Source organism: Mixophyes fleayi, chromosome 1 (assembly GCF_038048845.1).
Source record: "Mixophyes fleayi isolate aMixFle1 chromosome 1, aMixFle1.hap1, whole genome shotgun sequence".
Lineage (NCBI taxonomy): Eukaryota > Metazoa > Chordata > Amphibia > Anura > Limnodynastidae > Mixophyes > Mixophyes fleayi.
Genome location: NC_134402.1, coordinates 406,196,892 through 406,210,943, shown reverse-complemented (window position 1 = coordinate 406,210,943; position 14,052 = coordinate 406,196,892). Strand labels below are relative to the sequence as shown.

The following is a 14,052-nucleotide window of genomic DNA, read 5'->3' as shown; positions in this document are numbered from 1 at the left end:
AGTATGATGGTGGCGGTGTCACGGTATGATGGTGGCGGTGTCACAGTAGGGCGGTGGCGGTGTCACAGTATGATGGTGGCAGTGTCACAGTATGATGGTGGCGGTGTCACGGTATGATGGTGGAGGTGTTACAGTAGGGCGGTGACGGTGTCACAGTATGGCGGTGTCACAGTATGGCGGTGGCAGTGTCACAAGATTGAGCTACCATTCTATGGCAGGTATAGCAGCTTATTTATGAAAACATCATGTCCATGGATGTGTATTGCAGCTGTGGCTGCACAGTTGTCAGAAGTCAGGTTGTCTATGTACATAAAAAATTGCTGATTGCAGCTTACATTTGGAGAAAAACAGATCCTGAGTTTCTGGAGGTGTGTGGCCGCTTCCCTCTATCTAATCATTTAGATATTTTTACTCATCTTTGCACACAAGTGTTTTGTCTCATTAAAAGTTCAGGATATGACCTGGTCACTGTCAACTATGAAACTGGGCAGAATTCAGGTCCTTTTGTGGAATAGGAATGGCTTTGCACAGTAAGTTCTAGCTAATCACATGACAATAATCTTGCTTGCAAAATAAATTTTTCGGTCCGCATTGGTCTGCAAAGCGAGGCACAGCGATGTGCTTATTCATTCTTTGCTAGAAACGCTTTCATTCAGCTTATCTCCGCCCATCTCCTCCCACTGTCTGTGCACACTTACGCTCCTCCGCACCGCCGGCCTTTCTGCTCTGCAGACCTATATTCCCTGTAGCCTCAGTCTTTTTAACACGGGGCACTTATTTGAAGCTTCTTTTGTTTGTTTTTTTACATATGCCTAGAAATGTTCACCGCCGAAGTGTAACTAGGTGCAAAAAATACATAGGGTGATACCTGATCTCCGGCAAAATAGGTATATATCCTTCTACTAAGCAAGAAACACCCATCACCAGCCCTTTATCTACACTGTACATCATAGAGTCTGCTGGGAAATCTCTCTGCTTGATGTGTGGTATTTCAGAAGGGGGTACTTTATAGACGTGGAATAGGCAGATATGTAAATTGGGCCTAATATGGAGTTCGATGAATGCCATATTCTATAAAAGGTAATATGGTAATATGCATTTGCCATAGTCACCCACTATGTAACACTAAGTGCTGCTGTATGTATAATATGCTGGTCATTGGGCTTATATAACATGCTGGTCATTGGAGCTCTGTGGAATGCTGGTCATTTGGGTTGTACAACATGCTGGTCATTGGAGCTCTGTGGAATGCTGGCCATTGCAGGCTGCATAATGTACTGGCCATAATTTGCTGTGTTAGTATGTAGTGATGTGATCTTAAAGGGGGTATAATTTAAGATAATTTGTTTCTCAATATAAGATTTCAAATCTGGAACCTTGATACAAAGCACTATGCATAGAACAGCTATGTATTCTTCCATATACAGGTGAGGTATGTTCGGAAACTAACATCTCTCATTTAAAAGACAGAAAGTAATTATTGTTGCTGCTACTTCGATGTGATCATCAGTTGCAGACACCGTGAAATTTTATTTTTCATTTTATCATGGGGGCAATATTATTGAATTATATTATGGGGGAATACGAATATATAATTAAATTAACTGGGCTATACTATTTGATTGGTAATGGGGGCAATAATTATTTATGATGCACACATGTGGCACTACCTAGCGCCCTCATGATATAATAATTCAATAATATTGTCCCCTTAATATAATGAAAAAGAAAATTTCCCCACACAAGTTAATTCTAAATTAATTTTGCCCCTTAATAAATAAATAATGATTGCCCCCATAATTTATGCCTTCTCTTCTGTTCTGAGTTGCAAAATAACTCAAATAACATGTTTGAGCTACCAAGCCAATCAGAAGCAGGTCTAAAAAAGACCTGTCTTTTTCCTGGCGGTTTTGATGGTGGTTTTGGCCAGACCGCAGGCGGTTTACAATCTGCCACACGTTGCCAGGCATTTACATTGTAGTCTCAAACCGCCCTATAGTAAATGCGGTTGTTTGGAGCACTAAAGCGCTGAGATGTGTGGTGTTTTAAAACCACCACCAAACACAATTCTTAGTAAATTTACCCCTCAGTCTGGAAATCCCTGACTTCCGAGCATTCTGTATAATACATCTGTTCAAAGTGAGCCAAGGTCACCAGGAGGATTTTTGGTTATTTTTCACTTACTCATTCAAGGTGCTTTAAACATCTTGTGGTGCAACAGCTATTACTGATTGTCATTATCACTAATTATTAGGATTATTATTTGTACATATTTATTATGTGTATTCCTTGCTGTGCATTCACAGTAATTCAAAATTTCATGGCTAGATTCTGCATTTCAACATTGTATAATTACATGTGTTTGCCTAAAATAAATTCTACTGTATTTCACAAATATTTGCCTTATTCATATGTTTAAAATGTTGTGATTAAGCCTAAAATGCAGGAAGACAAATGCCACTAAAAGCCCTTGTAAACCCTGACACATCATGATTCTTACAGGAGATTGAGTTTTGTTGGGAGTAAACCCCGTCCCCAGGTATCTGACATTAGGCTCCCCATGTCTATTAGAAAGGTGTGGAGGAAGTGGGGCTCTCCTAGATGCACAGGGCGCTGGCACTGGATCTCTGCATTTAGATGCTCGGTGGAGAAGGGTTCACATGGACAGTTGATAGGGCGATAGCGCTGCTGGCAGAACCTAGTTGTTGGTCACTCACAGTTCTTTTCATACTTGTGTGACCACAGCCCTGGTACATATGTTCTACATAATACATCCCACATAAATACATAACAGTGTAGAGAGCTGAGCAACTCCTGAACGTACAGTAAAGAGACAGACAAAGGTACTGTGAACGTAATATGAGGGTTGGCAGAACGTAATATGAGGGTAGGCAGAACGTAATATGAGGGTAGGCAGAACGTAATATGAGGGTAGGCAGAACGTAATATGAGGGTAGGCAGTACGTAATATGAGGGTAGGCAGAACGTAATATGAGGGTAGGCAGAGCGTAATATGAGGGTAGGCAGTGCGTAATATGAGGGTAGGCAGAACGTAATATGAGGGTAGGCAGAACGTAATATGAGGGTAGGCAGAACGTAATATGAGGGTAGGCAGTACGTAATATGAGGGTAGGCAGTACGTAATATGAGGGTAGGCAGAACGTAATATGAGGGTATACAGAATGTAATATGAGGGTAGGCAGAACGTAATATGAGGGTAGGCAGTACGTAATATGAGGGTAGGCAGAACGTAATATGAGGGTAGGCAGAACGTAATATGAGGGTAGGCAGTACAGTTAGATCACACAAGCCATCCTGGTAATGTGTGATTTCATTATTTCTATATTGTTAATACAATTAAGGGATCTTCACATGTAACATTTGCCACAGTGGTATCTGGTTTGCATATGTAGTATCAGTAACTTCTCCATACATTTCTCTATGTGTGATGTTCTAAATGAATGCTGGCCATGATCATCAATAACAGCAGCGCACTACGCTCTGGTATCAACAGTGCAAAGGAAGAATATCCACTAAAACCCCCTGTAATTCTCCTGTAATTCTGAACCAATGTCAATTTATATTGTTTGTAGATGTTTCTGTATTTATGTGAGATTCTAGGCGGTGGTGGTTCTTAAGGACGCTGTGTAATTTTCTCATGCCAGACTCATCACAGCCTCCATTCACAAACCCACCATGAAGCATTGCAGCAGCAGGTGGTTTTGTGTCTGAACATGTGAGTTTATAGAAATGGGAAAGGAACACTCCTATACAAAGAGCTGTCACTTGTCAGGCGCATTACAGAGTCACAGAAGCAGCACCTTCCTCTGTCTCATGCATTCTGCCAAGTGAATGCAACTTAGGAGTAAGATAACAAAGGCCATAGATTCTTGCTGTGAGGAGGCCAGTAGTAGCTCCTGGTCAATAAAACAAGCTCCTCTGCTTACACAAAGCCATAGTGAACGCATGAATGACACTGACAACCCAGAATATTCTCCTGAATAGAATCTGTACATTCTTTCCCACAGAAGTCAACGAAAGGCTCTGTTGTCCTGGACTACGTATTCCGTCACCTAAACCTCGTGGAGATAGATTACTTTGGGCTACGTTACTGTGACAGAAACCATCAGGCGGTGAGTGAGAGACACTGGACATTCTGCTTGTCCAACCATAACGTTTCTCTCTTCAATGACCTTTGTATTTTAGCAGCTCGCCGAGGATGGAAAGAGCTTTACATACCATCAGGCATTACATAAGGTGGCAGTGTAGTAAGAAGAGGATGTCCTTTAATGTCATTTAATTAGGGTTTTTCAGCATGCAGATTTCTGGTAATAATAGGATAAGGTTTATTACAGGCTTGTTATCAATGAACCATTGGATGAGGAGAAGGAAGTGGTGTGGAATGAACATAGATTGTTGATAAGGTCTCCTACTGTATTAATAATAATAAACATAAAAATAGACTTTAGTGGTTATTGAAGAGAACACAATGGGCTTCATTAGAGTAAATCCAGCTAGAAGGTACAGCTTTGGCACCTTGGCAAAGCCATTTTGCTCTGCTGGGGTGGGTGGGGGGAGGGGAGGAGTTCAAAGTTAAAATTTGTGGAAAGGTTTATGTGGAGATTTAAATCAGTGTAATGTGTCTGCATAACAGTCCACTGAGACACATTGTGACACATAACCCCAAAGAGGTGTCAGGAAAAATGAGTGGAGTTTCCTTACTGTAATAGTGGCAATGTGCACACATGGACATTGCGGTGATATCTGACCAATCGAATCTTCCCCTTGCAGTTGGGGAAGCTGCCCAGTATACATACATAACATGTACAAGCAGACGGTATTATCCCAGCATCCATAGACATAAATACTGGCAGCCTTGGCACCACAATATAGCTTCTCCAGGTGTACGTTGGCACCTCTAACTGGATTTCTTCCTATCTGTAGATGAGGCCCAGTGACTACAAGGAAAGTGAGGGAGAGGTATGGAATTGAAGGAGAGGATGGACTATAGGACAGAATGGATTGAGGGAGAGAAGTAAAAGGTTTAGGGAATAATTATTAGGGATAAAGTAAAAGAGATATATGGTGAGGGGTCTGCGAGTAGCATAGGGATGCTGAGTGAGCGTAGCAAAAAAAACACATTATACAATATGCTAACGTTACATTAGAAGACAGCATAACTTATATTAACAATAATTATCTTACGGTCAGTTCAGAGACATTAGTTGTTAAGTCCACAGTGCTCAAATTATGGGATATATGTGATCAAATATATTGTTACGGTATAATACTCTGCACAGTATTGGAATTACACTGGGCATACATTGTGATTATTAGCCAGATATATTTGATCACATATATCCCATAATTTGAGCGCTGTAGGCTTAATAATTGATATTAACTGTTTGGAAGTTTGGGGTATTTCCTCCCAGTATCAGCTCTTAGAGATTAGCATGTACTAGTTAGAACATTGCGCTGGCCTCATATTCTTGTGTATCCAGTTCAGAGACATTGATTCAAATGATGTGACGTTTCTTTTTAACATGACTTCATCTTTATGCTTTCATAGACGTATGAATACACTTTTATATTTCACTGCAAGTTATTGTGTACAAATGATAGAAAAGCGTCTGAGAAGTATAACAATGCACATAAAGTAACATAAACGGTGTATGCTGCATACTGTACCTATATGCAGTAGGGGCTGATTTACCAAAGGATGAAACCCTACTGATGATGATGATGAATCTGGGGGTTTCTTCTACATCCTATTTGTAAAAACCGAACTTCAACTTGAACGCTGGGCGCCTGCTCAGTTGTGCAGAACAGGGACCTGCAGAGAGAAATGTAACTGTTATCTCTCTGTATAGCTTTCGCTATGACAGCTGAGTATCGCTCACTAACCATGACAATAAAATACTCATATTATGCCAAAATGTCATTTTTCACAAATTAGACTAATTGCTGCAATGAGTTTAATTATAATAAAATGTCCCCATAGTAACAGACACCTTTTAGAACTCAAGGGTTGAGTTTTGAATACATTGCAGTGGTTAATACTTACTTGCTAATGTTTAACTTGTTTCCTCATCATCATCAGCTATTAATATATTACTGTACAGAGAACTTGCTCACATCAGTCCCTGCCCCATTGGAGCTTGCAGTCCCTAAAGAGGTAATGGGTCTTAAAGAAGTAATGTCTCTCCAAAAGAGGCTTTTGCTGATATATTATGACCAGTGATCGATGTGGAAATTTAGAAGTGGTGGTATTAAAAATTGAATGGAAATATAAGTGAATGGAATTTGATATTTGTACAACGAAGGCAGTAGTGACCACTGTATACACCCAACTTCCACCACTGATTATGACTATATTAGATGGTTAAAAGGGCAGACTTACCTGTAGCCTGCACCATAATGGGCTGAAGGGTCTCAGTAGGAATTAAATGGTTTCCCACACAGAAATGATCTATGTACTCACCGTTGACTGTACTTAGGAATAGAGCAGCACTCTCCCAGCCACAGTCAGTACAAACACTGTCACCCCAGGACGGTTTCCTCGCTGCATCTAGCTGCACCGTAAAAGATGATGGTTGAAGTAGTTTTACATCCTGCCTCTCTACACAGCTAGGCCTATTCTGTGAGCTGTACATAGAGGTATCTGTTCTCTGGTATCAGGTATTGCTGAGTCACTATCTTTAGGGGTAGCTAACTCAGTGCTCTACATATGCCCAGACTGCTCCATTGCATCTATGTCAAGGGTTGTAAATAAATCACTAGTAGGAGTATTTGTTCTGGGTGATATTTTTAAAATCGATTAATTGGTCTCTTTTATATCTTTAAAAATAAATAAAATGTCCAATAAGGTGGACATATCCTCCATGTTTATGACAGACGATGAGCTACAGGGACATGGTCTCTCGTCTCATGTTGCATTCATAGAAGTGACTGCATGGGAAGGTGCAGCTCCCTTTCTTTCCCCATAGCTCCAGCTATAACTTGCACAAGTTGACATCTAGTTCCTAGTTCAACACACATTTCTTCATCTTCAGAGAGCTGATCTGTGCTGTGTATTGCATCTCCTGTTCTCCAGCAAATAGACCCAGTAAAACTACATATGTGATTTTTTTTTTTTTTGCTGGGCAGAATACAGTTTGTGTCTTATTACAGGACTTACAGAACCGTGCAAGCTACAGTTTTAAAGTAACACAAAACACACACAAAAGAAACTTTTACATACATATTTGTGATTATGTTATGAAATAGCTCTTTTTACAAAGTAACTGCAAGCTTGATCTAGCAGTCCTTTAAATGGGTTTTCCTTTTATATAACCTCTGTTCTAAATCCTTTCTCAATAGTAATATTTCAGTACGGGTCCCCCTTTACATAGAGGGAAAATGAAGAGTAAATTGATGTCGGACTGGTGAGCTTATCAGAAACAGATCACATTTTCTTACCCTAACCAGATGTAATAACATTAGGATTATCTACTATGTTTTAGACTCTAGCCAGTGTTACATTTAGTGATAAATGTGTCAGTGTCCATTAGCTGGGTGCTGACCTGCCGGTATTTGTTGTATCATTATTTCCCAATGTTTTACAGTTAGTTAGACAGGAAATTCGATTGTAGAAGTGATCCATCATCTCTTCCCCATAGAAAGCATACGGCTAATCGTTGTGCAGAATGCACTATGCTGCAGTGTAGATGAAGAGACCAGTCATTTGCATGGTGATTAGCCCTGTGTCTCTCCATTTATCATGTCTGTGCTGTGTCATGGAAGATATCTGCTAAATAGTGTTCTTATATGGGATATTTTGTTTGAACATATCTATGATCAGTAAGTGTATATCCACAAGTCATTGAAATGACAGTACTGCTGTTTTATTGGGTAAAATGTACCCATTTGTTGAATGTCTTACATATATTGTTATTCCTTTGAATATGTGGGGAAGTATTTAACTATTACAGTTCCGCTCCCTGCTCTTATACCACACCTCCATCCCCAGCTGTTTAGATTCTAGAACCATGGACGCATTCATTCCTTTTTAATGCACATAAATTGATGATTTATGTTTTGTGTTCCTCCCACAACTCAAAAATTCCAAATCTAAAAGTGTTTTAATATCTCTAATTAATAATTTCTCTAAATTCTTTACCTAACACCTTCAGATTTTCCCCTTGTTAAAGAGACTGTGGGCCCGATACATTATAACGCAAATGTAAGCGTAACTTACGATTGAAAAAGTCATAGACAATTGAATGCGGATGAATGATGTACTCTGAGTGCGTCCAGGTCTGATAGAGTAGCGGATCCTCCCGCTTGACAACAGACCGGCCCCTCAGGCACTTACATCCAACTTGCAGACATGTACAAAAAGCTTTTATATTACATGTTACGTTATGTAATTGCTTTGAAGTATCACTTAAACTTGAATAACCTAGGCTAATACAGCAGGAACAATCTTCCAACATGCATACAAAAATAAAATAAATTTAAAAAAAGTCTTTGCTAAAATGTGCTCTGCAAATCATAATCTATAAGAGACTACTAAAGTCTCAGTAAGCATCTGTGGATCATTCATAAAGCTCTAATTACAAGCGGTTCGCTAATTTGGGTGTTCGTCATCATCAACATTTACTACAACACCTGCCCCTGACCACCCGCAAGTGCAGCTGCTTTTTTAGCTGTAAGTAGAACTATGACCCAGTCTGAATCCATACACAGTTGCTTGGACACACCCTGACTGTACATCCCCTATGGTAGAACACCCCTTCCCTCCCTGTCACGTCTCTTCAAGCGCAAGTAGCCGTAAGTGGCAAAAAGTTGCAGGTGTGAATAGCCGCAGTTGCATGTATTCACTGTCTGAACATGTGCAGTGTGAAAAATGCAAAGGTGCACTATGCAAATAGTCATACGTCCCACTCTGAATCAGGCCCTTTGCCTCTACTGCCCAACTCGAAGAGGCCTTGTCACATTTATTTACAGTTTTATATTAGGCCCTGTCAATTCCACCCAACCAAAACATGAGATTGATTGGGAAACAGATATTGGGCCACTCCTGACCGAATATGTATTGTCAGAAATTAGACAACAGATATCCAAAAGTTCCATCCAAAAGTTTCATCTCCTCCTTAATAAAGAAAAATTCATACAAAATATACTAAGGGTGGTATTTGATGCCAACCAGATTACACAAGTCCCTCACCTCGTTATTATCTCCAATGTGACCACATTGGCACTTGTTTCCATTTATGGTTGACCTACCCCAAAACTGTAAAGTATTGAGACATGATCTAAGCACTGTTAGAAATGATTATTGGAATATCATTATCACTTCATACTTGGTTTCCAGTTTGTGGGCCAAAATAACTGCCAAGATAGACTAGCCTACCACATTGTTAATGTGGCTGGATGTGAACTGGCCCCGACGAAATGGATGCGACCTCCTTCTGTTAGCTCGATCCATGCAACAGTGTGTATGAAATTAATAGCGGTCTCCAAAAGTTTAATCAAACTTGAACATTGGACACGGATCAGTCTTTCACCTACCATCAGCCCTCCTTAGAACTACTTAAAAGCTAGCTCTTTACAAAGCTTGCATTCCTCAAATCTAAATAAAAGATTAAATGTTCCCACAGTTACTACCCTCCTCCCATCCATGTGACCGTGTTGGGGTCAGGGGCGGCTATATGGAGACTGTCCTCCATCATTGTACCCTCACCTAATTCAGTCTACCTCTTTTCCTCACCATTTCACCTCCCCTGCCTCTCTATCTTATTTCTTCTTTTTACTCTTCTTTTAAACCTTAAAATGTGGATGTACTCTTAACATCTATGGATATCACTTCTTGTCTGTAGTGCTAGCACCTTTGCTATGACCTTCCGCTTTTTTAAAATCACAAGTATGTACATGATAGCTGTACCCATGCACAATAACTAGTATGTGTAATATTTGTAATAAGTTAGAATAAAAATATATGTATACCAAATGTTCACATTTCCAGTTTCGAGCAATGGACGTATATATATATATATATATATATATATATATATATATATATATATATATATAAAAGTTAAATACTGACTGTTTTGTCATGTAGCACACAAATATCAACTTTAAATTTCAGTGTACAAATAAGCTATCAAGTATTTGTGTGCTACATGAAAAAAACGGTCAGTATTTAACTTATGTGCAAAACAGAATACTCATTTTCACCCCTTGCATTGTAACATGGTTTTGTCTAGGAGACTTAAATAAGAAGTCTCTTAAGTTAAGTTCCTTAATGAATCAGGCCCCTGGATCTTAATTCAGTCCACTAATATAATCATCTCAGATGATCTCTCAGGGAGGAAGAAAGAACTGTTGTGTTGCTGTTTCTCCTTATGTGTTAACAGCTGAAGACAGATTGCCTTATGGAAGCCACTTGGAATTACAAAGTCTTTTGTTCATGTTAGGACCCTGAAACAGTTGGGGCCTTTTTGTTTTGTTTTTCTGCAAAATGTTTCTGTAAAGAGCCCGTTATTAAATGGCCAAGTATCTGCTGAATAAAAGCATTCCCGAGTTCATTCAACATGTGGCTGGAAGTGTCCTATTTTCCATGAGGAAGGAAAGATACAAATGCTTGGGGCCCAAAGCTGGATTGCACGCTAACAGGTCCAAAGACAAGCAGGGAAGACATAATGAAGTCCATCTTGGAACATAGACAATACCAGCAAGACCAGCAGCAGTTTCACATACAAGTATTACATACGCAGCAAGCACTTGCACAGTTACAAGCAGAAGTCCAAGACAGTTTTTTTTACTGTGGAGGATGACATTGAGGCATTCCTTGCAACACTTGAGCTGCCTGCCACCCAGGAGGACTGGCTACAGGAACAGTAATCTGCTTTTCTAGCTTCTTTCCTGTTTGTAAATACCCAGAAATCCTACCCATACTTGGAAGTGTTGCCCACTCTTTTGAATGGCAAAAATTGGAGATCCTTACAAAGGCTGTTTAAACAACCACAGTGTAGGTGACAAACCGGTGGGGTCACAGCGTTGATGCTTTGCACCTCCTACAGAGTTACTGACCCTGGAGCGGTATACCTACTTCAGTGCATCCAGAAAGTATTCACAGCGCTTCACTTTTTCCACATTTTGTTATGTTACAGCCTTATTCCAAAATGGAATAAATTCCTTTTTTCCATCAAAATTCTACACACAATGCCCCATAATGACAACCTGAAAAAAGTTGTTTTGAGAGTTTTGCAAATTTAAACAGATAAAAGCAAACGATAAATAATACTTTGTAAAACACGCATGCTAGGATGTTCTTTGTCATCACAAGCACATCAGAGAGGCATGGCCCTTTCACTGTGACTCCAAATCACATTAGGAACTATGGTTTCATTCAGCTGGGCTGCCTCAAATGCTTCATCTGTAAATGTTTCTGCTGACAGTTTAATAGACATTAGTGGCACAGCGTTATTGTGTAGCTTGAATTATTTCAAAGTTCTTGGCAAAAGAGACAATGAGGGTCCCTTCTGGAGCTGATTGCACTCTGATGGAAGATAAAGTTAGCGGAAATCACCTTCCCTTTTCATCTTCCTACCATGAAGTCCTTAGTCATTGCAGAGTTCACAGTGACACTGAAGTTAAGCTGCTCTGTAACCATTCTTCATGGACATGTCTAATGGTATTTTTTAGTAGAACAGAAATAAGGTTTATTATTTAGTATCCATGATTTCCTTGAACAAGTTAAGGCATAACAATCTATTTGAGACTTACCGGTTTTAGGGCTTTTGATAAGTGTGTCTGTGCTAAGTAGTACTTAAAGAATGATTTTACTCAGAACTGAAAATGTAGGTTTGGGTGGATTATAAGACGTTACACCCTATCCCACAAGTTTACTTACCTGGGGTCTGTTGTTCACAAGCTTGGGTGGGTTTCTCACTTCCCTGTGCTCCTTCCAACGCACTCATTGCCCCTGCACCCTCCTGACAATACACTGCCTATCTGACCAGGTTTGCAGGAGTGAGGAGAGTGTGACATTGCAGAAATCTCTTCTGAGTTCAAGGAGAAAGGTCATTATTAACACACTGTCTATTTGAAGACCACCTCAGCAGGACTGAAGTGAGCTTCAGTGGACCGTTGGGGTGGAATTTAATTGCCTGCAATGTGCCGGCGATCATCAGCGGGATGTTTGGCTGCACATATTTCCCGTACTAGGAAACTCCGACATTGCTGATATTCCTGCTCACCTCTATGGATCACCGTAGAGTGACTGTTCTGAAGGCACTCCGTAGCCCACCGCAGACAATTGATTTCCCCCTTACAGACATTGGGGGGCCTGCTGGATATGGAGGAATTGTGGACTCAGGTGAGTAATTTTCAGTGCTATTGTTTACTTTAACCTATTGAACTCCACCTAAAATTGAAAGCTCAGTTTTAGGTGGTGTTTGCTTTGAAAGTTTTGTTTGCTTTTGTTTCTTTTTTCCAATTATTATTATTTTTCTTGGCTGCATCAAATCCAAATGTCAGGACTTGGTTGAATTATTTTACAAACAAGTTTTGCTGTATATCAAATGTAATCTGAACTGTAATTTGCTTAACATAATTAGGAAGCAGGGTCTTACGTAATAAAACCTATCTTTCGACCTACAATTGACCCCCATTTGTACATTTTTCAGAAAACCAGGACAAATGGTGTAAAGTCTGGGATTGTGGAACTTTTATAAATAAACAAAACAGCACACCATACAGTCACAAATATGCCCCGTCACACACAAAACACCCCCCACCACTCTGATACCACTAATAAATGCCCCATCACACTGATACCACGCACAGAACATCTCCACAGTACACTGACACTACACTCACAGGTGTCCTTTTAGTTTTGTGTAATTTATTTGTACTCTAAGAACCACATGTGTAGAAGTTATTGTCAGTCTGGTTTCTGCAAATTTCTAATCACAATGTTACAGGAAGACAAAGTATTAAAATGCAAATTTTTGACCTTTTTGTGCATCTAGAAATGATTATATAGTTATCGGTGCATAAATAAGGTGTTGGCGGCTGGGTGCTTCCTCCGCATCCCTGAAGCTTCAGGTATTTTAGGGATGTGTTAAACATTTAATACACACAATTTGCCAGATTGCTGTCCTCTTATCCTCAAATTCTGCATACGTCCCCTTGCTCCCACTGGGGCAATCAGATATTAAATCAAGCTGATGGGACACATTATATTGTCCACCACCTTCCAGTTAGCGGCAGATTGGAAATCACCAGTGGTCCTAGTCAGCTCAGCAGTTATTAACAAGATGTGGTAAATGTATCAAATTTAATACATGGTCCGTGTTATGACCACGGCTAGTAGATGAGCCTTTAGAACCAAGCTATTAGAGGTCTTCACCTTTAGCAGCCGCCTTTCCAGTTGTTCGGAGGTACTCACATTCCCCCAGGACTTAGGCTCTAGGGTAGTAAAGGCTTATCAGTCTAACCTCGGTATAGGATGGAGGTAATTGGAATACTGGAAGCTGGTACCAGGGACAGGCCAGGGTCGTGGGTCAGAAGCAAGCAAGGAAAATCAGAGCCAGAGGTCGGTACCGGCAGCAAACAGAGGAGTCCAGGAAACAGGTCAAAGGGGCACAAGCGTAGTACCAGAGTCCTATAAACAAGTCAAGGGTCACAACGGGTTAACAATCTAAAGACAGAGAACGTATCCAACAGCCGGTCAGCAATCTGTGCAGGACACTAACGCTATAACCCGCAGGGAGGCTAAGCCCTCCCTGCCTTAAATACTGTGATGGGCCAATCAGGAAAGAGAATGCACAGGGCTAAAAATCAGCCCAGAAGGCTGCTAATTAATTAATTATTTGGGGCCGGTATTGGGCATAACATTACCCAGGAACATGTATACATTAATATATAGAGAGTTTTCATTAATGGCAGGGCTGCAGCTGGAATTGTAAATGTCCCTGCACATTCAATTGTCCTTAATGTTCCCAAGAACATCGCAGATTCGCTTTTTTACCGATATTTGCCATTTCATTACTGTCTGCACTT

At 40.2% G+C, this 14,052-nt stretch overlaps 1 protein-coding gene across 2 annotated transcripts in view; it reads left to right on the top strand.

The window, feature by feature from the left end:
- Window positions 1-14,052, top strand: part of EPB41L4A (erythrocyte membrane protein band 4.1 like 4A) — a 203,272-nt gene that overhangs the window by 59,061 nt on the left and 130,159 nt on the right. The window contains exon 2 of one of the 2 annotated variants that reach the window (XM_075181638.1): window positions 4,029-4,133. The exons of the other annotated variant lie outside the window; for it this stretch is intronic. Coding sequence (XP_075037739.1) covers window positions 4,029-4,133 — 105 coding nt within the window. The remainder of the gene's footprint in view (window positions 1-4,028; window positions 4,134-14,052) is intronic. 2 annotated transcript variants of the gene reach the window in all.